Source organism: Lonchura striata, chromosome Z (assembly GCF_050655825.1).
Source record: "Lonchura striata isolate lonStrDom1 chromosome Z, ASM5065582v1, whole genome shotgun sequence".
Taxonomy (NCBI): Eukaryota; Metazoa; Chordata; class Aves; order Passeriformes; family Estrildidae; genus Lonchura; species Lonchura striata.
The window spans coordinates 26,073,899-26,101,401 of NC_140740.1; the positions used below are offsets into that span (position 1 = coordinate 26,073,899).

Below are 27,503 nucleotides of genomic sequence, written 5' to 3' on the forward strand. Positions count from 1 at the left end.
TATGGGCATTTCCATATTTCCACTTTAAAATTCCAGTACTGGTGCGGAATAAAACAAGTTGTATCTCCTTCAGTAGTGAGTGAGCAGGTTCTAACCTGTCTCTTCATACCAATGGTACATTTGACCTTTACAGGTTTAAAAATATGCCATAGCAGAAGAAAGGACTTGAAAAATGTGGTGCTAACTGCTGTTTTATCTACACATCAAATATGGACTAATCCATCACAACCTTTTAAGTTTGCTGGCAGTTGTTTTGTCTTTTTGCTTGAGTGGAGGTTTATTTTTGTAGTCTTTGCCATCAAATCCTAAAGATTAATAGATTAATATAATTGTTGTGAGGGTTTACAAAAAGAATACCATGTTGCCTCTATATACGTACTAAACAGGGTGCAACTTTATTTACAGTGTAAAGTGCATCACATAGAAGTCTTTTAAAACACACAACAAGCAGTGACATAAATGACAATACAGTACTGGGTAGGGAGGGGAAAATATTCCAGCAAGTATCAAAACAGCATCAATAGCACTAATATGACGGCCTCTAGTTTCAGCTATTCTGTCCTAACACCACATCTCCTTACAAAATGTGTTGACTGGGTTGATCCTGGGACTCCACGTACAAGTCACTAGTGTGAAGCTTTGATGCTAAAAGCCATTCTCCAGCCCTGAACTCTGCAGCAATGTCCTGCCAGATCTAAGCACACTCCTCACCACTGCTGTTCTGCTCTGGAGATGACCAGGAGAGAGTCAGAGGACACTAGAGAAGCACACTAGAAAAGGGACAAAAACATGAGAATGACGTATAAATAAAGATCTGCTTTTCTCACCTACGCACTCTTTCCCTTGAGAAGTCCTGTGTTGGTCACTGCAGCTTCCCTTCATCTGCTGTTAAGGCAGCAAGGAAGTCAAGGAACAAAGTGCCTACAAATGGTGGTGACTGTGTTTTGAAATGTGGACATTACCTAATGAACACAAACTTCAGTCAAAGCTGTAAACGTTGATGGCTGTGGAGCTGGGAGACAGAAGATTTTTGCTACGTGCTAGCAGAGTCCATTAGAAAAAGAAGGTTGTGGGAGCTAAAACCACAACTCTTCAGCTGGTTGTAGCTCCCACTGGGAAGGAATCTACATTCACATTAATTTGATCCCCTAATGACTCCTGTTTTTTACTATCTGTTTTTCTTTTAATTGGCTGAACCCTCCTAATGTCTGACAACTTTTCTTGTTTCTTTCTTCCCCATTTCTGGTCTTGGGCTACCAGCCATCAGTTATGTGTCAGTATTTACTAGAGCTCTGTTACTGTAACTGTGAGCTCCTTTCGGTGTTCTATCACTTTCCTGTATCAGGGTTCATGCATAAAGGGAAGATACATCCATAAAGTGGGGTGGGACAGTTGTGCACCCCTTTATCTGGAGGGTAACTAAGCAGGAATAGGAAGCTACAGAAGGTAAAATTTATTTCTCCTTTTTATTTCCCAATGATGTACAGTTGCAAATTACACTTTTCTGTTATTATTGGGAAAAATGGACCTTCTGATCAATGACTTTCAGTTTCTGACTCTAAGATCTTTTTTCATAGATCAGACTTTTTGTCAACTGATAATAATTACCAAACACATGACTTTGAAATATGCATGTGATTTCTGTCTTGTAATTCCACCACCCTACTTAATAATTCATCAGCGCATGACTTAATGGTGGCAATTGATGTGTGTATTTTCCTCAGACACAATGCGATTACCAGTCTGAGAATGAGAAATCTGATACATGTACTCTCAGTATTTCTCAGTCAGCTTAGCAATTCTGCCTGTGTTCTCAAGAGAGGCCTTTTCCATATTTTGAGGATTCTGTATAACAAACCCACAACATTTTGGCAAACAGATAGCAAATGTTTACCTGTAAACATAATTGGTGCCTTCTTTCTCTATCTCAGGGGCCAAGCATAAGATTGGGGCCCAAACATAAGATACCAAAAATATTCACCTAGCAGATGATGATCTGTACTTCATTTTTATTGGAAGGGATGGTGGTTACAGGCAGGTGGTGAGTCCCATGGCAAATGAAAAGTGCAAGTTTCAGAGATCCATCTGCTTCCTACTGCTGAACCCTGGATTATCCATCTTAGAGCTATACCTGAATGGCCTGTAGGTCAGAAAGCTTCAAAGGCTCTTGTTGGCTAGACTTAAATCATTATTTGTGGAATGAGATGATGTTTCCTCATATCTTTTACTAAGAAATCTCAGGTAATACTCATGATGATGCCTCCCATTAAGTCACTCTCCAATGAAGTTAATGTCACATAAACTACAGTACAGAATCTTCTTATACTCACCAGAAACTGTGGTTGCAACATAGACCTTATCACATGCAGTTATCATTTTTATCAACTGAAGTTCTGAGAGGGGCCCAGTGGAGGGTTTAGTGGCTCATTCAGCCTTGTGTAACACACTTTACTGTTGAGTTGCTGGACAGTAGTATGCTTCGGCAGCTGGTAAGCAGAATTGCCATATTCTGTTTAATCATGGTTGGCAGTATAGTAGAGTTTAATCAGCTTACTTAATGTAAGAAATGGGAGAGACTTCACTTTAAACAACCACTTCCTCGGTGGATTGCAGGAATCTTTGCATTTTTATGTGTATGTGTGTATGACACCTGTGTAGCAGCATATATTTGATAATATTTTTATAAATGAAAAATACAGAGGATTTCTTTAAAAACTGAAAGATGCATCACAAAATAAAGTACAAAACAAGGGAGCTGGGGAGGGGTCCGGAAGGGAAACAATGGATTTAATTAACAATGCATTAGAATCCAAGCTCTGGTGCCTAGGCTGAAGAAAGATATCTGAATGTAGAATTGCTGCTCTGATGTTAAAAGGGATAGAATCCAGCCTTTCGTTTCCTGCATTAAAAAACCCAAACAAAATAAAATCAGTGGTGTGCTGAACATACCAAGTGATCAACAGTGAGGCACAAGAGGATGGCATCTGAAAGTATACCAAGGATTAGAATGCCACAGCTCAAAGTGGCAGGGAGAGTGGACATGAGAAATAGAAATATCTGACATTTAAGTAATGGCTCATCACAGAATATTTTGGAATGAATCTTGTTCTGCATGCTGATAAAAACTTTGTGACCTTTCAGTTTCCCCTTATAAATCCACACCTTGTTAACCTGCAGCAGGGAATCTCTGCTATCATGCTATTTGCCTATGTTATTTTAGAATTCCCAGAAAGGTACCATACCCCATAAAGAGCCACAAGTAACTGAGGCCAAAACTTAAAAAAATGTGGAACAGATCTCAGATCTTTTTTCTGTCTTCACTTCACCCACCCGGTTACATTTGGGAAATGTCCTCTCAAACAGCTCTGGAAGGGACAAGCTGCTAGACTCCAGTCCTGAAGGGCTAATGACCCACCTTCTGTCAGACTTCCCATGCTGCACAGAGCTATGGACTTGGACCAAAAAACCCAACAAAAGAAGCCAAGGATAGTCTGGTTTGGGAATAACCTGAAACTTTGCTTTGCCTCTCATGAAATAAACTCCACAATTTTTGGCTATTATGGCCACTGGGTTTGGGCTTCTCTGCTTCATATCCTAAATGAAAATACTACCAGGTATACCTTTCAGACTAAAGCTGAAAGGTATTGTTTGTTGGCAATATATTTAAGTTGCTTCACTAAGGCATATATAATCACAGCTGACAAATGAAAACTATTAATTTTGGACAATGTGATTTCTCAGTCAAGCATCTGTTCTATAGCTTTAAGATAAACTGTATATCAGAGAGATAGGAAGGAATGTCTTTCACTATCTGTCCAGAAAGAAGAACAGAAAAAGTTACAATGTCACAGCCTTCAGCTGTTCCCTGCAGAAAAATATTAATATTTATGTGGTTCTTATTTAGCTTTCCAGGATAATGATCACTGTGTTCAGCAGGAGCCTGTATGAGTTGAGGTATATACATATTTTGCTATCATGGACCTAGAGCTGCCAGGAGATTTCAACTTGGACTTACCTTACAGGCACTTTCTTGTACTCTTTAAATTATTGCATCACTCAATGCTGCATGTAAGATGATCTATTTATGACAAATGTTGCATGACCCAGTCTCGAACATGGACCCAGCTGAGGTATATACAGCTCAAAATGAGCACTCGTAAAGAGTAAGCCACCAAAATTTCCCAAAGAACACTCTGTATTACATGTCAAAACCCCACTTCCATTTACATAATGAAAAATCAGTCTAAATATTGTGGGTTTGCCTGTCTGCTTACATGTAAAGATACAATTTTTTGAGTTTTCTACAAGTTTGGCAATCATTTTGCATAATCCCACTAAGGTCTTTGCACATCGCCCATAAATTTTGAGATATCTAAAGGTTACTGATTTGAAGAATATAGAGATACCCAAAATGTTAAAATTATTTGCTCGCTCCTCAGATTTAGAGCTCAGTAGGGTGTGATTCAGCCTAGCCCTGGGACAGTGCAAGGTGACACTTACCTGGAGCAGTCAGGTCCAGTCCAGGAAGAGGGACAATAACACCGATTTGGTCGTATGCACCTCCCACCATTTAAGCAAGGCAACTGGCAAACAGCTGCACACAAACACGCACAAATTTGCATTAATGAGTACATCCACAAAAAACTGATTTTGTAGCAGGACACTGAAAATCCACCCAGCCTTATTCTATTAAGAATGGGAAGGGCAGCCTGAGAAGAATACGTCTGCTAAGTTTTGTGTCTACTTTTGTTGTTAGGGGAAAACCCTTGTCTGCCTTACAGGTCATATTGAGCCTGGTTAGAACATGCTTTTGTGCGGCAGTCTAACCCAAGGGTATCAAGTAACCAAACAAAAGTCAAAGTTTCAAGTCTTCCTGTCAATTTTGAGATTGAAAGGTAAAGAACCACACAATTTATAGAACCAATTTAGATATATACTTTATGAGGTTCTTCAAATATAGACATTTATATTGCAGGAAAGCTGTGGATACTTTAAAGCAGATAATGCCATATGTAGAGGACAGACCTAAAGATACTAGTGAGGACAAAATCTGGGTAATATTTTTGCAAGGAATATGCATCAAGAAGCACTGATTATTATGGAATTACAGGAAATGGAAATGAGTAGTCATAGGAATGCAAAAAACCTACTTCAATTCCTCTGGGCCAAACAAGAACAAACAATGGAAGAAGGCCATAGTGATAGGCCATCCATATACAATTAAGTGCACCAAGGACATAATGTTGAAAATTACTTCAGATTTTGGAATGAAGCATATGACCAAAACATCTTTAGCTGTCACTGAAGTATTTCTCTATCACAGCAAAATGTCAAAATCAGTAGCTGAAACAGCAAGTGATTAAAAAACTTCGTAAGCAGTGTTTATGATGTAGATGCAGTTGTTCACTATAATTTTCCCTTTAGCTACTGAAAAGCATGTCAAGCCTGTACAGATTTGAATTGCTGGCCAAAAAGCCAAGAAGCCATCTATCTTCCTCAAGCACCTATTATAGCTGCAAAACTTGTGAAACATGAGAGGAAATGATGCATTATGTGTTAGGCAAGAGTCCCTTCAAAAGACAATAGTTCAGAGTTAAAATGTTCTCTCTGGTATTTCAATTTTCTGCAGAAGGATTTGGTTTGCAGAAGGATTTGCACAGGTTATCCCCCAGATTCACTATTCTTATCAGTCAAACAAATACTATGAACAGAGGCATGGATTCCTTCCCAGCTCACCCCATTAGCCACTTCAAAGCCTTGCAGGAAGGCCAAAATTGGGCTTTCATGTTAAGTCCTTACAAATCAGTTAAGATTGCTGAGTTTTACTGTCTTTTCACAGGGAAAAGTCTTTCAAAACCCAGTGTTCATTCAGTCTTCATATGAAACCCCATATTCTAAACTCAGATTTAAATATTTTCCATAACTGTAGCCAACCTCATTACACACAAATGGACTCGTTAGGCCACAAACCTGGACATTAGAATCACTCTCCTCCTACCCCTCACTATTTTTGTGTACTCACTCCATGATCTTCACCTTTGTTTAGATGCAAGTAAGAGATCTAGCAAAAATAAGTGCAAATTGAATTTGCTCAAAAACTTAGATGATACTTAATGTAAGATACCCATGTACGATGTATCTATTGAACTCAATCACCTTTAAATCCTTGTTTTGGTGTGCTCTCTGTCCTGATTCAGTACCCAGGCAATTAGTGGGCATCCACCAAACCAGAGAGCTATGTGGTGGAAAAACCTCTATAATACCTGCAGCTTGTTTGTGAATTTAATGGTGACCTGAATTTCCTGAAGATGAAAATGAAAATCATGCACCTGGAATTGAGAAAAATAGTTTTATTCTTCTTGGATACCCTTTCTCCTTTGCACTGCTTTTGCAGAGAGTATACCTTTGCAGTGAATACTGTCAGTCCTTTTTCAGAGAAAGCTTTTGTGAGAGTTTTAAAGACTCATCAAGGAGGGACTAGTCTGAAGGTAGTTTACAGCTGGAAACAGCAAATCCTCCAGGAATATTATTGTGGGCCTGGGTTTTCCTGTGACAAGCTTCAGAGTTCTATGAGTCCCTAGAGAACTGTGTTAGGTATTGCTAGCAGAGTCCCAAAAAGTGAGAAAAAATGCAGGTGAGAAGTTTTACCCATATGGCAGCGTGATCCAGTCCATCCAAGGGGGCAGTCACATTGGTAAGGGGCCACACAACGACCTCCGTTGAGACATGGCAGAATGCATATTGCTAAGGAGAAGAGAACCAGAGAAAATAATTTTGTCTCATGACAGCAAAGAATAGAGTGTTCATGAGACAAACTTATGTTTAACTAGAAACTCCACTGCCCCTTGGAGTGTTTGCATGGAGTATCAGCAGAGCTGAGTAGGATCTACTCACCAGCATGAGGCAGAACATACAACTGGCATGGAAAACAGATATGACAAAGTGTAGTGGCAAATAAATGGATAGGCTGGAGCAATTGCTGGAGTCCTTCAGATGCTTGTAGGCTCTGTGCTCATGGGAAATGAGCCAGGGCTGTCTGTATCTTGCATATAATATGCACAGATACTGGCCACTTCTGCGATGGTGCTAAAAAAACCAGTTCATGCTTTAATCACAAAAAATGGGATAGTTTGTGAATTCTCTGGGCTTGAAGATGTAGCACCCAAAACAAGTTAATCTGTGCCCTGCCCATAGAAAAACACTTTGTCTAGGCTAGTGAAAACATGCTGAGACAGGTGAGACCATAAGCCTCTTGGGGCAAGACAGCTTGGATACAAGGCATTTTGGGTGAAAAAGTCTAGGTCTGGAAGCTCTGGGAAAGAGACAAAGTACATTCTAAGCAGCTGATGACCTCTGGACAGAGCAACAATTGAGCTGCACTGCTCCTGTGAGCAGATCTGTGAAACTCCCACGTGTTCATGCTTTAAGTATCTTCACAAAACTATAATATCTACTATCCTAAGTGAACAAAGTAATTGAGCATACATGCTCTAAGAAGAGCAAGAGTTGAGCTAGGTCTCAAATTTGGACTCAAGTCCAAATAGACTTGGAAGTGCCACTCAAGTGGCATGTCCAGAAGAGCTTAATACTGGGAGGATGGATGGGGGCTGCAGAACACTGGTGTAGGGGCTATTCTTCTGCTGCTGGTCAAGCTGAGCAGGTGCAGTCAGCTTGGATAAGAAAAGAATTGTGAACTTCCATGGACCTCACAGGATTGACCTGTATCACCAGGAAATATTTTTCTCTACCATTAAATTTGTAGTACCATGCAAGTTATTTAGAATAGTATGAGATATAGAATGGCCAGGACTCTCTTAAGAATATGAATCCTATATTTTTTTGTGAAATGTACTGTGAACTACAATGTGACTGCATTCTCTCAGTGGCCTTACTGTGGCCTGATACTGACAGGTCAGTGGTCCGTGCCAGCACTCAAAAATTTCTTGGACTTCCAGAACAGAACCAATTTGACCAATTGTGGGAATTCTTTTCCCCTTTTCTAACTACCTATACTAAAGTAAAAAGCCAAAAAAAAAAAAAAAAAAAGAGAAAAAGAAAAAGAAAAAGAAAAAGAAAAAGAAAAAGAAAAAGAAAAAGAAAAAGAAAAAGAAAAAGAAAAAGAAAAAGAAAAAGAAAAAGAAAAAGAAAAAGAAAAAGAAAAAGAAAGGCTAGTGCCTGTACCTGCATGAAATCTACCTAGTCAGTTGCCAGTCAGAATTGGATGATGACTGAAATGGCTGAGATCATAAAGTGAAATGGCTGGTTCTGGAGAATGCTTCAGGTGTCATTACTGATGAAACTAATAAAAACTCAGTTGTGGAATACCAAACACAATTCTGTCAGACACAGGGTGCAATCCTCTTCTGCTGAGACTGTGAGACTTATAGGACTAAATTGCATATATGGCTGTGGTGCAACTGCCAGGCACAGGGACAGAAAAAGAGGAGCTGTGTGAGTATACCACATAGCTGGAGTTTCCATAAATGCAAAAAGACAAAACTTGCTGAACCTCTTGTTCTCATTCTGTATCTGCCACTAATTTGTGCCATGGGCAACTGATACTGTCACAGAGAAGACTTGAAAGCTGCAGAGATAAATTCAGAAGACCATTTTAACATAAGAAATATCTTAAATTCTTGAACCATATTCTTTTCCAAGAACTAGATGAGAATGTCCAAAGTTTTTGTAGGTTTCTAGGTATACTCAGATTCAGGGGCAGTGACTCAGATTCGGGGACAGTGACACCACCCCTGCTGTAGATCTTGAGCACGCTAAAGCCTTACATCAGGACCATACTGAATACTAAATACTAAATAAAGGCATTTCCTTTTTCTATCCACATAGGCCTATGCCTTACTATGTAATAAGGTTCCTCATGCAGCAGCTACCTGAAAGGGTTAAATCTCCCAAATTCTTTGTGCTAAGAACTACCATCAAGAGAAACATGGATCAAACTGGCATCCCAATGTCACCCAGGGAATCTAATTTGAGAGTCAAATTTGGCTCTTTTCAGTGAGAGCAGATCCAGTTCTCTAATAATTTGGAGATCCATGACGGGAGAAACCAGTCTAGAATTTGTGAAGCACAAGTACACAGGTTAGGAGGGACAGCATGGAAAAGGTGACACATTACATTATTTGAACATGAACTGATGAGGTTCACAGACTGATAAAAATGGAAGCCAAGAAAGTAATGCAGCCACCAGCAGAACACTCACATCTCTTCTGCTCTAATCCCTGTGCATTCCCCAAAACTATCAGGGGTATTACTATTAGAAATAGACTTTGGAGAAATGAAACAAGCTGGTCTTCAACCACAGTGAAAGAGCACCCAGAAACAAAATCACATCAATTAAAAAAAGTGCTTGTTTTGCTTTGAAGATGCAAGGGAATGGTTATTTTTCTAGAAACAAGCCAAGTGTATACCTTTCTGTTCCCTTTCATTTGTCAAGCAGAATATATTAATGATTTTCATGGTTTTATCTCTTATGCATTTTCTGTTTCGCTGCAGTACATATATCTGTCTTACCTACAACACCCTTAAGATTACAGTTAGGGGTGGTATACATACGTTCTTCACAGAGACGGCCCATCCAGCCATCCGGACACGAGCAGGCGTTGGGTCGCTCACAGATGCCACCGTTCTGGCATGGGAACCGGCAGACAGCTGGAAACACCACAATCTCATTACAAACTCTGCACAGTGAATCAGGAGCCTAGTAACTCAGCATCTTGCACAGACCTTTGCTGTTGTAAAGCTTAGAGCAGAACAAACAAATGCGTGAAGTTTAGAAACATTGCTTGATTTTGATTTCAAGGGCTACATCATCTTCTGGCCCTGTGTGTTTCATTAGGTACTGTGAGCAAGAGTGTGGGAATCATTAATATAAGCAAAAGATTGTCCACAGAAAGAATGAAAATGTAGACATGTTTATAGTTGAATAAATTATTTGGGTAGTGTTTCAAGGCTGACACTATTCTTTATCTGAATTTCCTACTAACTTTTGTAAAACAAAATGAAAATGCCCATACAATACACCATAAAAACCTATTACCCTCCTTACCCTTTCCCTCAGGCCTTCTAAATGGACTCTGGAATAGAATCAAACTTTCTTCTAACCTTGGTATGAAACACCAAGATAATGCCATCTGGCATAATATACACTGTGTCTAAAGTGAGATTAACTGTGTGATAGAACAGGTAATTTTTACTGGATTCTCATCCAGCATAATGAGAACTGACCAAAAAGGGTGTAGCAGTGGCAATGGCAGTGTTCAGCTCTAGAACTCAAAGTGTGCCTACAAATCTCACCTAACATTCATGCTTACTGGTGCTCCTCGGCTTCCATTCCTATTCATAAGCACCTGATCATAAAAGCGGAATTTGGAGTGGAGTCTATGATGCTGGGCCAATATGGTGCCTGGGCTGGACAAACTTTGGACTTCTTTGTCACTTCTATGACACTGTACCATCTCTTGTCACATACATCCAGGGAAACCAGGTCTACTTGAGAAAATCAGGTGAAAGCTATGCACAAACATTTTATACTTAAAGATCATCGGAGTAAGCTCAATCTTTCTCATGTTTGTGTACATACATACAGAGAAAATGAAAAATTGTGGCTTCGAGACAATATGACAGAACAAATAAGTAATCAGACTGACAGTAATCTCAGGAAACTTAATCTAAACTAATTGCATCTGAACTGCTATTGTTAATTAGTTATTAGGTGAGCAAAATATGCATTTAAGCTTTGAGTGTTTGTTAGCAATAAATAGAAACAGTGGATTGGCACACTGAAACATTGCTCACACCTGAAATTCCCATTGGAAGGAATGCAAATCTCTCCCTCAGAGAGACAAACTTGAGTCACTCCTGGAGCTAAGCCATACCAAAATGCAAGCTACAGCTTGGAGTCTGTTGAAATGAGGCCAAAGCTCTGCCATGTAATTTTTCAGTCTCAAGAGCCTTCCCATCAAGTGTCAGCTGATAATGAGAATGGGAAGAGACCTCTGAAAAATTAACATAATTTGCAATATTTTAGTAGTGATTTTGGAAATTTTTGTTGTAAAAATATCTGCTGCTACACAGACAGCTTGTCTCTGGGTGTTGACTAAAGCAGAATAGTGTGCCAAACAGGTTTCTTTTCTGCAATGGAAGAACCATTTAAAGCTTTGTGTGAGCTACACCACTTAAACAATATTCCATGAATGCATAATGGGATGTGGCATAAAAGATTAATGTATAAATGAGATCCCATATTAAATTCAAAGTCCATGCAATAAGGTCTCTGAAATGCATTTTCCCTCTCTGTCAATGTAGAAGATGAAGATAGTTAATGAGTTACAAAAATTGCTTTGGATGATAACTCCATGCTACTCAGCAGTCAGACGTCAGATAGAGATAGGCTTTTCCTGGGTTTCTGCCCATGTCCTAGTTGTGAAATGGGACTGGAAGTTAAGCTGAGACTTTTTTTTTTTTTTTTTTTTTTTCCCTATTGTTAAAGCAAGCAAATGCAGACCTGATGTGCTGGGGAGAGAATAGAAACAATCAATTGTGACTTCAGTTATTGGAAACAAATCTCACATCTGTGGTATCAATCTTTTGACATACCCTTGGTAAATTTATCTACACAGGATACAAAAGCATCACACTGCTGCAAGTCAAATGTGTCAGAAGGGAAAGAATAAATTCTGTTATCTGTTTTCAGCTTTGCAAAATGCTTTCTTGTGGTTGAAAGTGAATAATTTCCTCAGGCCCAGCTTCCCTCTCGTAATGTTCTTATTTGCTGATAGGGTACAAACTTTCTTGTTGACAGCTCCACATAGACCACTCACAGTCAGCAAGATGTAAAGACGGCAAACAGACAAGAGTTTTAGAGCACTTCAGAAAGAAGAAACTGGAGTCAGGTAGGCTGTGTGCATCTGTGTAGCCTAACGAGTCCTGCAGATATGTACAATCACCAGATCCAGGCTAATACTTCTCACTCCTGAAACTCAGATCAGAATCTGGCTAGCAACCTCTAACCAGTGGTGATTCAGACAAGTGCAGCTGTGGTGAGAGCTCTTCCAAATAAGTCTGCTTTTTAATTATAATATTTACATTAACAAACCTGTTCAACTGGGACAGAACGTTTCAAGCAGGCTTAGAAAACATTAATAATCAACTCACAAAGCCATAAGCAAGAAATGCAGCGTGAGTCATTACAAAGAGTGCTTTCATGTAGTTTCTGATGTAGACCACAAAGGCTTGGGTCCTGTAGGACTTTTGTTAGGAAAATCACTCACATGAATTATAAAGCAGTTTTGAAAGATCACTTTGACATGTGTCATGAAAATGCAGGACAGTCCTTTCAGAAACATCTTTAGTTCTTTTAAAGTCCCCTTTTAGAAAAGAGGAGAGAAATTGTTACTCCCCTCCCTTAATACACAGGTTATTCTGCCTTGTTTTCCACCTTCATCATGTGTCTACCTCTTCAATGCATTTTTTTGGGAATAATTTTCCCTAATACTTATTTCTCTCTACAGTCCCAGTAGATATTGCAGTGTTGCAAACAGAATGTTTGACATTGCTTTGCAGATCAGCCCTTCTTATTCCTCGTGGACAATGGTATGACCCTTTCTTAGCAGACAATGGCATCCCTTGATATAAAGGAGTTCTTTGTAACTAATAAATATTAAATAAGAATAAAAAGCAAAGCTGGTGATATCAAAAGGACAGTTGAACAATCCAAATGTTACAATTGGAACAAATAATATCCAAATAATTTTGCTACTGAATTCTAGCTTAGGTAAAGTAGTGATTTTGCAGAGATCCTCTGAATCCAGTAGCCATCACAGTTTAGAAATACAAATGTTTTAGAAACAGCCTGGTGCTTTGGGAGTGAAAATTTCTAACAGGACTTTTGGATACTTTATGTCAACTGAATTAACTCAGTTGCTTTCCTTCAAATCTTCTCTACTTGGCTGTGTGATGGGTAATTGTTCATGCCAATGGCAAGCCACAGTCACAAACTCAAGACAAACCTGTTTGTCGGGAAAAGCTACTCTAGTCCTGAAATATTCAGGAGTTGCAAGCCCTCTTCTTTGGTTCTGGTTGTCCTCAAAATGCTTCAGTGATTCATGATTTTTAGGCAAGATGTTATAACTATCAGACACAGGAATTAAGGTGAGTGCCTGCTTTCATAGAATAGGTAACTCAGCTTGTTTAGGTGTCAGCATTCATAATATTTTTCTGTCAGAATTAATATAAAAAAACTGATGAGGGTCCATGATTAGCACAGTATAGAATCCTCTACCACTAAATGGCTTCTGACCTAAATAGAAACTCTCTGAGGAAGGAAAAACTGTTGCTTGTATTTTGACATGGGGAGTGAGATTTGCAGGAGAGGAAGACTTCACAATTCTGATAATGACTCCGGTGTTCCCAGGTGAGTGTCCTTGAACTTTTCTTTTTCTGTGTGAAGAGGAATGTGGCTGCTTCTGTTTGGCCACTGTTGTGCTGTAAGGTTTTTTGTTTTCTAAACGGAATACCTAATGCTCAATTTGTCATGGTAAAGATTTCAGGGTGCAGCTAACTCCCTGCTCCACAGCTACTCAGCATTAGAGGGCAAGCCAAACTTCTGACATGGAAATGGAAGATGGAAAGACCTTTACTACCAAACTCCTGTGACCCTGAACTCTTTTGCTGTGCCTCATCCATGGCTTTAGATTAGTATTTGAATATGCTTATATATGTTTTTTATTGTTGAGTTTATTTTCTCTTCAGTTTTTTGTTTCCCCCATTTTATGTTCAAAACTTTTTATTTATTTGAATCTTCTAATGGAAAAGTTAACTCTTGGCTTTAAAAAAGTGAATGTTTTAGCTCAACAGACCAAGAAATTACAAATACCTGCTGATATGCCAAGTGTAGAAAGCCTGGTATATTGTTAAATCTATTTTCTAGAATTTTCTAGAGTGCTCAGTGTGTATTATTATTTAGTGAGCTATATCAATCTACCTCTTATTTATTGCAAATTCAATTTCAGGAGGTGCTACACGTTAAACATAGTGAGGGCTAAGAAATCATTTGTTCTATTTTGGTTTCTGCAGTCTTCAGTTTTTGCCTGTGAACAACTGACTGGCAATGCTTATCTGAAACAGCTCAGCTTGTCAGGAAGAGGACTAGTTCTGTCACTTTCTCACAAAAGACGTCAGGAGAAAAGATCCTAGGTGTGGGATACAACACTGTAGCAAAAGAAACTGTAAGACTAGCTCAGACTAAAGAAAAAAAAATACGGAAGCCTTCTTTTTGACTTGGAAATAAAGCAATAACCTGAAATTAAATGCCGTGAGTGAAACTGTGACTGTACTAAAACTAGCAAAAATTTCACTTTCATTTTTATTGCATCTAGGATGACACATCTGTGTTTATGGGAAGTTAAGCTATCATTCGGATAATAAAAAATACTTACCTTTGCATGTAGGTGGTGTTGTCCATGTTCCATTTTCCAAACAAATACTCCGCAGGGGCCCCTCCAGCATGTACCCACTGTAGCATGAATAGGTGATCATGTCTCCATACTGATAGAAGCTACCACGAATCAGAGCATTCTCTACTTGAGCTGGGGGACCGCAAGATATCTCTAAACAAAATAAACCATCCAGATGTTGGTGAGCAGCAGAGCCTGCATGACACAAGTTTTAACCCTGGACACAGTGTTGTCCAGGGGAGGTGCCACAGACACACCTCTGGTGGTAAATCAGCAATGGAATACAAGGATTTGGACAAACATAAAAAGTGGGCCTGTGAGAACCCCATGATGTTCAACAAGTCCAAGTGCAAAGTGCTGTGCTCAGGTCAGGGCAATCTCAAGCATGAATAAGGACTGGGAGAAGAAGTCACTGAGAGCAACCTGAGAAGGGTTTGGGGTTCTTTTTGGTGAGAGGCTGGACATGAGCCAACAGTTGCATTTTTGGATGCAGCCCCAAAAGCCAAATGAATCCTAGGCTGCATCAAAAGAAGTGCAACCAGCAGGGTGAGAGAGGGGATTATCTCACTCTACTCTGCCCTTGTGAGACCACATCTGTAGTGCTGCATCCATCTCCAGGGCTCTCAGTACAAGAAAGTGTGGATCCAGAGAAGGGACACAAAAATAATCAGAGGAATGGAGCATTTCTCCTATCCAGACAGGTAAAGAGAGCTGGGATCATTCAGCATGGATCCAGGAGAAGGCTTCAGGGAGACTTCAGTGCAGTTTTCCAGTTTCTTAAGGGGTCTTATTAAGAGGAGGTAGTATTCATATGGGTAGATAGAGACAGAACAAGAGGTGATGGCTTAAAACTGAAAGAAGACATGTTTAGTTTAGATATTAGAAAGAAATTATTTACCCAGATAGTGATGAGGTGCTGGAACAGGTTGCCCAAGAAAGCTGCAGATGCCCCAAACCTGTAAGTGCTTAAGGCCAGGTTGAATGGGACCCTGAGCCACCTGATTTAATGAATGGCACCTCTACCCATGGCAGAGGGGTTTGAACTAGATGATCTTAAATGTCCTTTCCAACCCAATCCATTCTGTGATCCCAAGAGTCTAAACAGTATTGCTTGCAAGAAGTCAAAAGGCTTTCCAACATGCTTGCAAAAGGATACTGCCTTCTGTGAGTATCAATGAATACAATACACAATCTTTCTGCAACTTTGTCTCATCACCCATAATCTCACAGGAATCATTCTTATGGTATTTAGGGTATCCAACAACCAACCCAGCTCCAGGGCTTGCAAAAGGTAAATTAAGAATACATTTACAGAAGGGTCTAGTGAACAGTAGGATGAATACTGTTGAAGCACCAACCCACATGGATGTATTCTGAGTTCTTTTAAAGGAATAAGTGTTAGAAAGAAAGAAGACACAGCTCTTCTCTAGAGCTTCTTGGAGCCCCCTGGAAAGTACCAATCCCTGTGGAACGGTATGTCTTTTACTTACTTTCACACTTAGCTGTGGCTGGAGTCCAGGTCTCATCAGCATTGCAGGTGATCACAGACTGCCCTTCCAGCTGGTAGCCTTCCCTACACCTGATGGATACATTCTGGCCAACATGAAAATCCACCTCTGACAGAAGGGCATTCTCTGGGATTATGAAAGGCACAGGACAAGGGTTTGCTGTTCAAAGTAAGGGTGTGAGGGAAAACAAGAAGGGAAGAAAAAGAGATAGAAGGAACAGAGACCACTTTAGAATAGTTTCTGCAAATTTCAAACCTAAAACACATGAGAAGCAATAGAAATGGATGCTGTATGTGAGCCAAATTTGTAATGTGATTTGAAATTATGAGATTTGGGTCATAAAATAATAATAAAAAGATTTCTAATTCACTGCTGTCACATGGCTTGCTACCATCCTCTGCTGATACTAGGAGAGGACATTCTACAGATGTAATTGAGAAATATCCTACTTGCTAGCATGAAAACATTCTCTCTTGTCCTTCCTGTTTACCATAACCTTTCTATAAAAGAGAACCAGATTTGTCCTACTTCATGTTTGGACCAATAGTGGAGCTGGACCAATAGAAAGCAACAAAAATTCAAATGTTTGATTAGACACTTACTGTGACATTCATTAGACTTTAGAATCGCTCTAATTTTATTTATTGCTGGCTGTAAGCTTGCTGGGCTATTTTTGCATGGTCTATTGATCTCATCACCAATGTGGAAAATATTGGCTCTATAAAGAGCAGAGATTTATGTCAGTTTCTTGATACTAAAATGAATAAATATTTTGTAATACAAAAATTAAATGTCTAAATTAACCATCCTAAGATGATACTAGGTCTTGAAGTTAGTTGCAGACATATACAGCAACAAGAAAGGCTATTTTGGGTGTGTGGGTACAGTGCACATGTACATAACACACTATTTCACAGAATTGCAGAAGAATTTATACAGCCATTAAGTCCAACTTGCTTGTCCAAGCAGGGCCAATTGGGTCAGAAGTTGCTCTGGAACCCAATCAGAAATATGAGTTATATTTGAATAACTCTCTATCTGGAGTTTGAGTAACTCCATTTGAGTACTCCAAATTTAACTTTACAACTCTGGGTTTCTGTTCCTCTGTTTGAATCTGTTGATGGTAAAAAGTTTCTTCAAAAACTTCACTGGAGCTTCCTTTATTGCAACTAGTGTGCATTGCATTTCACTCTACCACTGTGCAACTCTGAGAAGAATCTGGCACTTTTTCCTTTACACCCTGCCAATATGTCACTTGTGGACAACAATAAAGTCTTGCTTTTGCCTTCTCCTCCAAATGATTCTCTCACCTGCTTCTACTATATATCAAGTGGTTGATATAATAATATCTCCATTTTATGTCATCTTTCCAACTAGAGGGACCTATGCAGAAGACAGCTTGTTCTTTTACTGTCACAAAAATACACACAGAGAAATCAGTGCTTTAACTTGTATCAGTAACTGTCCTTGCTGTTTCTCAGCAAAAAGTTTTCCATTACAAAGCAAACACACACGTTTACAGAGAGGCAAGGGATTACTCCATCTTCCATCTCTTGTGCACTCTGCTGCTGGTTCTCCTTCCAAGCTGTATCCCTTCTCACAGAGATATGTTACTGTGCTGCCAACTGTATTGTTTTCATAAATTGCTTTCCCATTCAGCAAGGAAACTGGAATTTTGCATCTGGTCTCTGCAAAGGAAGGGGTCTTATTAATTCAGTTTGATATTTAGTCCTGGACTTCAAAAATTTCCTGAATTAATAACATAATATGTTTAAAGTCACCACAGATTTATTAATTCAGTAACCCTGGGAAGGAAATGTACCCAGAGTAGAAAAGAAGCTCCTCCTGGTGACAGAGAAAAGCCCCAACAAAATGGGGAAGTGAGGGCACATTTATGACTTCAGACTGGGGCCAGTAGGGCAGAAAGATGGAAATCATTCTTTCTTGCCACTGATAGATTCTCCAGAAACCCCACATTACAGAATCATTTCTCAAAACCAATTCAGTCTCTGGATTATATGATATGCATGCATAAGGGAGAAGCTATTGCTTCTCCCAGATTGGAATGTTCCAGGAAACAAAATCAAACATTTACCTTCACACAATGGCAAGGGCTTACTCCAGCTCCCATTGGCAAGACATGTAATGTTCTGGGGCCCAACAAGATGGTATCCAGAGCTGCACACAAAGGTTACATTACTTCTGTATGTGCTTCCAGTAGAAATGGCCTCTGCTTTTTCAATGGAGGGATGAAGCCCACAAGTAATTTCTAGGAGAGAAAAAAACTTTTGTGTTTTATAAACAGTGAAGACTATTCTTTCTATGCGTCACACACCATCTGATAGCTCTGTTCTTACCCTGAATTAATGGAAAGACAGCGAGAAAGAAGCTGTGAACTTTTACATGGAGAAGAGTTATACAATTCCTTTCCTGCCCTTTCTCCTGGGGTTCACACTGCAGACACCTGAAAGTGTGTCTAAATGTATTTGGTGGTGTTATAAAATATGAGGTATGTTCAAACCAACAGAGGATCCAGAATATTTCTTCTGTGCATGCCTGAGGCTGCATTTTCAGTCCCCTTTGTGCTTCTACGGGGGAAGATGATCTCAAAATGTGCTCAAGAACCATGGCAGTAGTTAAGAAGAATCTTGACCCCTGTGCCACATTGTGGAGACTAAGTAAATTCATCAAAGGTAAGAGAGAAGAATGCAAGGCATAGAACTATGACATCAGCAAGAAAAGATGTAAAATTATTTATAGGTAAAGGCTAAAAATATTTGCATTTTATTTATAAGTTGTATGAAAAAAGTAATAAATCCTTCTTCCTAAGCTACCTCAATTAGTTATTTTCTTGATAGAGAGCCAAGATTTGACCCTAGGGAGCACAGCTGTGGTATCCAGACATACTGAGTGGCCAGGATATACTTGCTTTGGCATGGCAGGGGTGAACATGTCCAAGGCTCTGCACACCATAATTCAAGCAGGTCAGATACAACAGGCCACCCTACTGACCTCAGCACAACTCTTTCTCTGTTTATGCCATTTAAATGTCCCAAAAGGAGATTGCTTCTGATCAGAGAGGTATTGCCAATAAGAACTTCTCTGCTGGGTTTTCCTCTGACTCCTCCTCCTACAGACCCTTTGCTGGAGGGAAAGACAGGGAGGGAGCCAGACAAAACACTTTCCTCCTGCCCTAGCTTTCCTGGACATCACATTGCTCTGCTTGTTACTTACGTGTGCAGGTAGGTGCAGCAGGGCTCCACTTTTTGTCAACGTGGCAAATCCTTCTGCTTGGCCCCTGTAGCTCAAAGCCAGGGTCACAGCTGTAAAAAACCTCACTGCCAAACAGGAACTCCTCTCCCTGAACAGATCCATTTTCAATCGTGTCTGGAGGTCCACATGATATTCCTGTAATGTAAGCAATACTTCCCTATTAAACAAAATGGATCTGTTCACCAGTCCTCCACAGGTTTTGCTCTGAGAAACAGGAAAGAACACAGCAGTTATCTGGTCATTGCCAGGAATTTGCTCCCGAGTAGCAGAATAGAATCATACTTGGTGCTTCCACTTCATGCTAAAAGTAAAAAAATCAATTGTGACTGCTGGCAGGAAGCCTCAGGAAACTGCTGCCTCTTTCAACCGACAGGTGAAGTCAGCATAAGCATTTGTGTAGAAACTCCTATTTCAGTACTGCAATCAATGACATCTCAGAGAAGTGAAGTACCTTTGAGGATACATACATATAGTTACACATAGTTACATTGGAGGATACTAAACACCTGTAGCTACTGGCAACTAATGTGTTCAGAGGTCCTTAGTAACTGCAGAACCCATGACCTCAAGTGTCAGAACTATTTAAACCTGGAAGCTCTCTGCAGAGAAGCAAGGCAGAAAGGTGTAGAGATTTTCTTCACACTGCTACCTGCACTCACCAGCAATTCTGTCCTTTCCAGTTGTTACCAGTGGTACTTACTGAAATGTTTAGGTAAATGCAGACAGTATGGGTTATAAAGCAAAATGAGCATTAGTGATTTCTGTTGTGTGGTATCACCCTTGACCAACATTAAGTGATAGATTCAGGTAGAACATACTTCTGCATACTGGCACTGTGCCACTCCAAATCTTGTCTTCTTGGCAAGTCCGTTCTGCATCACCCTGTGAAACAATAGAAAATGATCAAAGAACAACTTTACTTCAGTTAACTCTTTGCTCCCACCATATTTAATATCCAGCAAGGTGAGGAAGCTTTTTCTCCATGCACCACCCATGTAAAGAGAAAATGAAGTGCTACAGCCCAAGTCTACTAGTAGAGTTTATAGCAGAACTTACTGCAAAATGATGGGTGTTCTTTATGAACCAAAAGTTTGTGGGGCCAGTTAGTTAATTCTTTTGTCCTTGTATCTTTGGAGTATCATCTTTTTTGTCAGTTTTATCCTTGTTCCTAGGTATGTGTTGTGATGACAAATTTTCTCCTTTCAGGACTCACTTATAGGAAATTCAACTAGCAATTTTTTCAACAACTGTATAAGCTTGTGTTTGATAAGCATATATGATGATTTAACCACATCCCAATCACTCATTCTTTATATTTGCCTATAAATTACATTATTTCTTTCTTACATACAAGTTTTATGGAGAGCCTAATAGCCCAGGATTTAATTATTCTTTTATTCCGAGACATGGAGAACAATATTTAATTATGTCCCTTGCTGTAATGTACTTTTATTACAAAGCAGACCTATCGATAAAGAGCAGTTGTTTGACATGTTGTACAGCATCACACCCAATGGACTTTGCTTCCCAAAGGAAAAAATCAGGACTTGTACAGCGGGACACAACTTGACACTAGGTGGCGAAACTGGATTACGAAGCTTGGAAGAGTTTATTACTATGTAACGACACTGGTTTATTGCGTCCTAGAATTATTTGAAACAGCAACTCTATCTTTTTGTCTAAACACCTTCACCCCCAGTGATACTGCATATTTGACAACATAATGAGAACTAAAGTCATTGTCACCTAAGCATTCTCCAAACTCTTATTTTAACTTGACTGAGTGGATTAACTTCTGACCGGGTGATTTTACATGCATGAAGTTCTTAATTAGTTAACTGGTGTTACAACAGTACAAAGGAAGTGCAATCCTGCAGTCTGCTTGGCCCTCACAGAACCAGCATTAAGAGCCAGCCTCTGTTCTGAGACATCTCACCACCTCATATCTCACTCATCACCTGGTCATAGTGGAGATCATGCTGTGCCTCAGCAACCTACTGTCGTTTCTGAATTCACTGCACCTTTTGAAAACACCCCTGATGCAGCTCTGAACTTGCTAGCCTGAATCCTGATACTGGGAAAGCAGTGCTGTTTCAGAGCTCAGGTGGGGATAAAAGCTGTAATAAAAATAAAAACAATGGACAGGAAAGAACTTTGATTCTTCCTCCATCAGGGAATAAAGCTGCCATTGAACAAAACTGAATACCTTTGATCTATCACTTTAATGCCATCTAGCAATGTCATAGAACTGAGGGCAGTGGAGTTTATGAGGAACTTTAAGTCTGGAAGGCACAGCTCTTGGCACGCAGACATAATGATTGGGACATACAAAACAAAAAACAAAACAAACCAAAACCAAAACAAAAAAACAAAACAAAACAAAAAAACCCACTGCAATCTAACTCTGGCTAAAGAACCTGAGAAATTAACTCTTCTGTGACTTATGGTCAAAGCATGTGTAATGCTCTATTTGCAGAGGACTTCAGTTAAGAAAACTGAAATACTGCAACACACCTACTGGACATATACCTCTGAATAGGATTTATATACTTGCTTCAACTATACCCCTAAGCCATTCATGGGTTGCCCCAAACATACCATGAACTCTCTACAGACAATAACAAAACCAGAAGACACTCAGCTTCTATGGTGTCAAAATGAGGCAGTCCACAGCAATCACTCAGGAACTGAAAATGAGAACTCAAAGCTTAGAGTGTTGGAGAATTGAGCTTGCTTACTTGTAATTCATAGCCAGAGTCACATTTATAGAGAGACACATCTTTGTAATTGTATTTAGTGCCAACCACAAATCCATGCTCTGGAGACTCTGGAGTTCCACAGGACACAGGACTGCAGATGTCATCAGAAAATGATGGCACCCAAACACCATTTTCCTGAAAAAGAAATGTAATTAAATATGTAAGACCACTGCTTTATATGTGCAATTATATCTAATTGAAAAATAAAAATCATAATAGGAGCATCCAGTTGCTGTGGATGTACAGATATAATATTATTGGTTCAATCCTTTATAAAACTTGGTAATTTAAGTAATATTTTTAAAAGGTTACCATAGACTGTAGTTATCTTTGGCAGGAACACTTAGTTTGAGATTTAAAAGACAGAAGAAACAAAAAATAAAATGGGGAAAAAAAGCTTAGAAAAGCAAATTCACTGGTGCAAGGTCATCTAATCACTCAGGGAACACATCAGAAGAACAAAAACGACATCTGCCTGATTTCATGTTTTGTATTTCTCTCCTGGTTGAATGTCTAAGACCATGACTAAGTGCTTTAGCAGCCTTCTCTGACTCAGTAAGGGAAGTCTGATACCTGAAGAAACACTTGTCAAAGAGATCTAGTACTACTTCTACAGATATTTGAAACAGCAAAATGAGGGGAAAACATTTAATAAGAAAGACTTACTCTGCAAACCCATACGTGCTCAGTTTTTCTCATACAAGCATATCTAGTGACTTAAAAGTCTATTTACAAACTTAAGATGAAGTTGTCCACAGCTAATGTGACAGGAGATTACCAGTAACATTGATTAAGATGTTTGTTCTTTAACAGAGGATTCAAGTTTCTACAGGTGTACAGTGGATTAAAATGTCTGCTGCCTGTTATTCTGGAAATAAAGCTCTGCATGCAATCCACAAAATACATTAGAAATCCTGGACATAATTTTTAAAAATCTCCCATGATTTAATTCCTTGCATGTGATAAAATGAATGCTTTTCTAAAAGACAGCTTCGGCATTTGATGGAAGAAGAAATAAAAAATTTCTAGTTCTGGAAGTCTATACATAGAAAACAAATAATTGTTCTTGGGAAACAACTAAACACACTATATTTTGCAGAATATACTTTGAATTTTTTTGATGTGTGCAGTTAAGGGCCAAAAGGTAAGGAAGATATAAGGACTTCTGAATTCAAGAAGGCCAGCAGAATAAAATCATGCTAATAAAACTATACCTTGCATGTAGATGTGCTTGCTCCCACCAGAGTGTAGCCTTCTACACATGACAAAGTGATGCTTGTGTTGACAGTGAAGTTGCTCCCAAATGTGATTACATTAGTGATATTTCCTGGAAGGGGACACTTTCTGGGGCAACAGGAAATACTTTGAGGGGACCATTGTCCATCTTCCTGGCAAGTGCACATATCCACGTCTGTCGCCATTGTGTACCCTTCCAGACATCTGCAACACAGCATGAAGACCTGACCACAGAGACACAGCTAGGAATGACCCAAAAATTAAAAAAGTCAGGACAGTAATTTTTCAGCATTAGTTGTTAATAAGTACATCTTGAGATTTTTCTATTATTTCAAGGTAAGCCTGTAAGAAGTATGTCTGGACTGAATTCACCCTTTTGTAAGAGCTGGAGGTTTCAGACTTCATTTCCAGTTGTTTCATGGTGCTGTAGCATCACAATGGAAAATGAGTCGGTGGCTTTAGTACTCAGAGAGTACTGTAAGTTTTAGTGAAGTCTCTACGCTGCCCATCTCTTTGTTAGAAGGGCCTTTGCTGAGGTAAAGAGAGTGTGAGAGCACCAAGCAATGCTAAAGATGACCTCACAAGAAAATAAACCAAGCCTTAGCCTGATCACAGACCATTTGCTTAGACACTCAAAGGTGACTCAGTGGTACTTTACCAAGAACAACTCAACTGGCTTGCACTAGTGGGTTTACTAGTGGGCAGCAAAAGTACTCCCTTCACCTTGTTAAAGATGCATGGGAATGACTGATACTGTTCAATTCACCCACCTGCTGTCTCTGTCCCAGTTCTGTCCCATACCATTATTTACTTTTGCCATCAAAAATTAAACTCCCCTTTGGTTTTCTTCATCTTGGAGAAAGAGATCTGCAGTGTATACACTTCACAAAATGAACAAAAAACCCTCAGTTTCTCATATCTGACAAAGAAGTAACTTGCTCCAGTGCTCCAGACAGTACAGTGCTGCATTGCAAAAAATGGGATAATCGGAATATCAAGCCTTTTGTATTACAAGAGACACCTGAAGCAGAAGGAAACCATAAATACAATGCCAAGAGGAGAGAAGCTGCACTGACTGCTGCTGTCACCTCTTAACAAAACCTATATGTTGAAACCTGTGCTTCAGAGGAGGAGAATAAGAAAGCAAATGGAAATGGGAAATTAAAGTCAGTGGAGGCATCAGCCCAACAGGCTGAAATGCCTTTCTGGTGTTTTCCTGAGTGGTCAAAATAATATTTTATAAAGTGCATGGTAATGTGGGCTTTGTCAATCTGACTATGTAGAAACTTGCACTGAGGGTACATAAACCTTCCATCTTCATTCCTTCAGAGACTTTTAATGAAAACAGAGTAACAGCATCATCCTTACCTGTACTGGACCTTACTTCCATAGGTGTAGGTGCTCCCAAAAACCTCTGCATTTGGAATAGATGGTGGTGGGCCACAGCTTAAGAGCTCACATCGTGGGTATGGCTTCTTCCACACACCTGTTTCCACACATGTCAGTTCTGGACCCTCCTTCATGACAAAACCTGTCAAGCAGGTATAGATGATTGTGTTCTCATCTTCAGAGCTGCTCCCATTGATAAATGTGTTGGGGATGATGGGTGGAGTACCACAGGAAATCTGTCCACAGCGAGGAAACCCAGAACTCCATTTGCCAGCTGCCTCACAGGTGACTTCAGGAGGTCCTAGAAGTTTGAAGCCCTCCAGGCACTGAAACTGGACACTTACTCCACAGCTGAAATCTGTACCAAGAATGACCCCATTTTGAATCTGGGGTGTAGGACACAGACAGGGTAGGCAAGATGGAAGGCTTCCGCTCCAGGAGCCATTGGATAAGCATTGCCTTAAGGCATTGCCATGCAGCTCATAACCAGGGAAGCACATATAGTGGACAAATTCCCCAAAAGTAAAGGCTGAGCCATTCAGAAAGCCATGGGAGATGTCTTCAGGGGGTCCACAAATGACTGGTTCACAATGTGGTGCTTCTGAGTCCCAGGTACCATCGCTCTGACAGGTAAGGGTAGATGCTCCTTGCAGGGTATAACCGTCATTGCAGTGATAGTGCACTGCTTTATTAAAGCTGAAATCCGAGTCAGTAGTTCTCCCATTGGGAAGAGGCAGCAGCACAGGGCAGGTCACAGCTTTGCAAACTGGAGTGATTCCACTCCAACTTCCATTTGCAAGGCAGACTCTACTCCTGTCCCCATCTAACAGGAAACCTTTGTTGCAGCTATACTCTGTACGTCTCTGGAATGTGTAGTCCTCTCCAGTTACCTGACCGTTCTCCAAAACTGGTGGTGGGCTGCAGGAAACAGGAATGCAGATTGGTTCACTGCCATCCCATTTCTGGCTCTCTTGGCATCTCCTCTCTGTGGGGCCATTTAACTGGTAACCAGGATCACACTCATAGTAGACAACACTCCCATATGTGTAGTTTTCCCCTCTTATCTTCCCGTTCAAAAGATGGGTAGGTGAATTGCATGTTATTGCTTTGCAGTAAGGAGCAGTGTGGCTCCACTGCCGACTTGGCAAACACAGCCGTGTGTCAGAGCCTTCCAGTGTGAATCCTGGCCTGCAGGAGTACCTCACTGCACTGCCAAGCCTGTTCTCTGTGACGTGCAAAAAACCGTTCTCCGGAGGGGATGGCAAGGTGCACTCTATTGAAACACAGGTAGGGGCAGTGCCATTCCAAGCCCCATCTTCTTGGCAAGCTAGAACAGGGTTTCCCAGCAGCTCATAGCCAGAGTAACATGTGTATAAAATGATAGTTCCAAAAAGGAAAGTGGTGAGCTGCATTGCACTGTCCTCCTTCAAGGAACTTTTGAAGTCCTTCATGTTGTCAGCCAGCAACATATGTGAAAGGGAAGGGTTCTCTGTAACACCCTCTTGGTCAGAACGTCTTTCCCCATGTCTCAACTGCACGTACTCTCCAAAGTCAATATGAGGAGGCAGGCCACAGTCTGTTGGAAGGCAGGTTGGGGTAGAGCTAGACCACCCCAATTCTTCACAGGTCTGCATGGCAAGGCCTGACAGCTGGAAGCCTGGCAGACAGCTGTAAATGACCATAGCCCCATAGCTATAATCTGCACCCTCCACAAAGCCATTCTCAATGGGTTGAGGGGGCTGACAATTTATGGCCTTGCAAGAGGGAACCTCTGTACTCCACTCTCCTGTTTCCAGGCATCTCAGTGTTTCCTCCCCTTGGAGCTGGAAACCTCTGTCACAGAAATACCTAACTGTCTGCCCGTAATGGAAATTTGTGAATGAGTATTTGCCATTGAGAATCTTCTTAGGCCTTGGGCATTGAATAGGTTTGCAAACTGGCTTTCCCCCAAGCCACTGTCCATCTTCTCCACAGAGGACAGTTGTGTTCCCTAGCAGTTCAAAACCTGGTTTACATGTGTACAGGGCTGTGCTAAGGAAGGTGAGGCCCTGCACATCAACTATGCCATTCTGAATTTCTTCTGGTTGAGGACACTCCACGGGAATACATTCTGGCAAAGGCAGGCTCCATGAGCCATCAGCTTGGCATCTGATGGTGGACTCACCCTTCAGCAAAAACCCATCCACGCAGATGTATTTCACAGTGCTGCCAAAATGAAGGGATGAAGTCAAGGGGTCCCCAAAGGGGATATAAGGAGGTGCAGAGCACTGTGCAACCTTGCAGAAGGGAAAGGAATCATTCCACTGCTGGGAGGGCAAGCATTTCAGTACAGAGGAGCCATGCAAAATGTAGCCCTCCTTGCAGGAGAACTGTACAACACCGACTTGGTAAGACACTTCTCTCAAGACCAGCTGATTTTCTGCCAGAGGTGGCTCTGGACATTTTGTTGGTACGCATTTGGGGCTTTGCTTTTTGCTCCATTTCCCAGACTTTTGACAGGTCCATGAAACATCTCCTATCAGCTCATAGCCTTCATCACAGAAGAACTCAACTTTGGAGCCCATATCAAAAGTTTCTCCCCTGGAGTAGCCATGCTGGATGGACGGTGGTTTTCCACAGCTGAGGGGAGCACAATAAGGAGGCAATTCACTGTACCATTGTCGATTTGCTTGGCAGATAAACACTGGGCTCCCAACCATCTGGTAGCCAGATTCACACTGATAATTAGCCTGATTTTCAAAGAAGTGTCCAGTTGTGTCCTGGAAAACAGTTAAGACAGAGACATGTCTGAAATGAAGATGCATGATTTGGGCAATAGGAGATTGATTTCATTTCTTGTGTTCTCCTGGTCTAGCTTCTAGTTGAAT

The 27,503-nt window shown here is 40.4% G+C and overlaps 1 protein-coding gene across 2 annotated transcripts in view; it reads right to left on the bottom strand.

The window, feature by feature from the left end:
• Positions 1-372: 372 nt before the first annotated feature.
• The window catches only part of SVEP1 (sushi, von Willebrand factor type A, EGF and pentraxin domain containing 1), a 117,628-nt gene continuing 90,497 nt past the window's right edge, over positions 373-27,503 (bottom strand). Inside the window, exons 38-51 of one of the 2 annotated variants that reach the window (XR_014951072.1) lie at positions 24,616-27,395; positions 23,226-23,451; positions 21,991-22,146; positions 20,071-20,134; positions 19,214-19,387; positions 18,075-18,248; positions 17,494-17,667; positions 15,962-16,138; positions 14,454-14,624; positions 9,571-9,666; positions 6,649-6,744; positions 4,501-4,594; positions 2,331-2,899; positions 373-770 (exon numbers count right to left, since the gene is read on the bottom strand). Coding sequence is in view for 1 of the 2 variants with exons in the window: in XM_021525012.4 (XP_021380687.2) it covers positions 2,869-2,899; positions 4,501-4,594; positions 6,649-6,744; positions 9,571-9,666; positions 14,454-14,624; positions 15,962-16,138; positions 17,494-17,667; positions 18,075-18,248; positions 19,214-19,387; positions 20,071-20,134; positions 21,991-22,146; positions 23,226-23,451; positions 24,616-27,395 (4,413 nt within the window). In the remaining variant the exon portion in view is untranslated. Of the gene's footprint in view, positions 2,900-4,500; positions 4,595-6,648; positions 6,745-9,570; positions 9,667-14,453; positions 14,625-15,961; positions 16,139-17,493; positions 17,668-18,074; positions 18,249-19,213; positions 19,388-20,070; positions 20,135-21,990; positions 22,147-23,225; positions 23,452-24,615; positions 27,396-27,503 lie in introns of both variants that reach the window. The other variant, XM_021525012.4, reaches the window with a different exon arrangement.